At 56.1% G+C, this 1,910-nt stretch overlaps 1 protein-coding gene across 1 annotated transcript in view; it reads left to right on the top strand.

Annotated features, from left to right (window-relative positions):
• Positions 1-380: 380 nt before the first annotated feature.
• Positions 381-1,910, top strand: part of SPATA20 (spermatogenesis associated 20) — a 9,416-nt gene continuing 7,886 nt past the window's right edge. Inside the window, 4 exon segments of the mRNA XM_009877313.1 lie at positions 381-490; positions 740-804; positions 1,180-1,334; positions 1,777-1,908. Of these exon segments, the coding sequence (XP_009875615.1) occupies positions 381-490; positions 740-804; positions 1,180-1,334; positions 1,777-1,908 (462 nt within the window).

Genomic DNA, 1,910 nt, shown 5'->3' on the forward strand with positions numbered 1-1,910 from the left:
AATCTCACAGGTGATGCTGCTTCACCCATGATCATCGGGACTGCGCTCCTAAAATATGCTGATGGTGGGATGGGGGCTGGAGGGAGCCCTGGGGGGGTGCTGAGCTGGAGAACAACTTCCCCTGACCCTCCAGCAAGTGGAGAGGACTTTTGTGGGTGCGGGTGGGGAAGGGAGGTGGACTGAGCCCAGCGCTGGGGCTGAGGGCAGTTCCCCTGGCACGGGGAGGGGAGCAGCGCCCGTCCCGGGCAGGACCTGGTCTCAGGGGGTGGTGGTCTGGGGTACGGCGACTCTCTCCAGGAGCTGTGCTTTGCTGTGGCGAGCGAGGAGGTGACGAGCTGGTTTGGCCTCGCAGGTGCACGTTTCTAACGGGGAGCGTGGCCATGGCCACGGCGGGGACTGGCAGCCCCCCCAGCGTCCCTCGTCACACCAACCGCCTGATTAACGAGAAGTCCCCCTACCTCCTGCAGCATGCCCACAACCCCGTGGACTGGTAAGTGTGACTGGTGCCTTTCTCCCTCCTCCTCCTCTTGTGTCCGTGGGGCTGGGGCACTCGCTGCCATGAAAGTGATGGAGGTGAAACAGCCTGGCCTCCCGTGCAGCTGCCCGTGGGCTCGGGGTCCACGCTTCCCGTCTGTCCTGACCTCTCTCTGCCAGGCAACAGCTTCTCAGGCAGCTTTAGAGGAGCCCAGGTCCCAGCAGAGGTGACTCCTGAAGCTTCTTTCTTGTCTTTCTTCCACAGGTACCCTTGGGGTCAGGAAGCATTTGATAAAGCAAAAAAAGAAAACAAGATCATATTCCTGTCAGGTAATCAGAAAAGACTTATTTCTCGTTCCCAGATAAGTGAGGCTGTGTCCTGAGCTGGTGTGTGAGTAGCTGCGTAGGTCAGGACAGACACAAAGCACTGATTCTCTGCTGGCAAGAGGGGCCACATGCTTTAATAACTCGCTCTGAAGATGGGCTGCTTCAAAGACCAGAGTCCTTGGCTAGATTTTAGGAGGAAGAGCTCAGGAGGCCCCTCAGACCTCCGTGCTTGCAGGAGGACTTTCTCCTCCATCTCTTCTCTAGGGGTGCAGTAGCTGTTCCTCATAGCATGGTTCCCTGCTTCTGGGTGATGTCCTCATCACGTGTGCCCCGTTCCCTGCAAAGGGCCTTCCCTCACTCTCCTGAGCTTGTTTTCAGTTGGCTACTCCACCTGCCACTGGTGCCACGTGATGGAGGAGGAGTCCTTCAAGAACAAGGAGATCGGGGAGATTATGAACAAGAACTTTGTGTGCATCAAAGTGGATCGTGAGGAGCGGCCAGATGTGGACAAAGTGTATATGACCTTTGTGCAGGTAAGGAAGGCACAGGCAGAGCTCAGAAGGCTTTGGCTGGCTCTCTCGAGATGAGGTTCATGGTCATGTTCTTCAGGCAGGAGGAGGAGTCCTTCAAGAACAAGGAGATCGGGGAGATTATGAACAAGAACTTTGTGTGCATCAAAGTGGATCGTGAGGAGCGGCCAGATGTGGACAAAGTGTATATGACCTTTGTGCAGGTAAGGAAGGCACAGGCAGAGCTCAGAAGGCTTTGGCTGGCTCTCTCGAGATGAGGTTCATGGTCATGTTCTTCAGGCAAGAAGAACCAGTATGTGGAGTGGTCTGAACGGGGATATGCATGGTGACAAGGGTGTAGAAGCACGTGTCTGTCCTCAAGTGAAGCTCTTGGTTGTGCTGGGTGGGGTACAAAGCAGAGGGTGCCTCTTGTGTGACCTCGGTGCACCCATGTTTTGTCTTTCAGGCAACCAGCGGTGGAGGTGGCTGGCCGATGAGTGTCTGGCTGACTCCAGACCTCAAGCCCTTTGTAGGGGGCACGTACTTCCCTCCCGAAGATGGAGTTCATCGTGTTGGCTTTCGGACTGTGCTGCTCCGAAT

The sequence above is a fragment of the Apaloderma vittatum genome, unplaced genomic scaffold (genome assembly GCF_000703405.1).
Source record: "Apaloderma vittatum isolate BGI_N311 unplaced genomic scaffold, ASM70340v1 scaffold25179, whole genome shotgun sequence".
In the NCBI taxonomy this organism is placed as follows: domain Eukaryota; kingdom Metazoa; phylum Chordata; class Aves; order Trogoniformes; family Trogonidae; genus Apaloderma; species Apaloderma vittatum.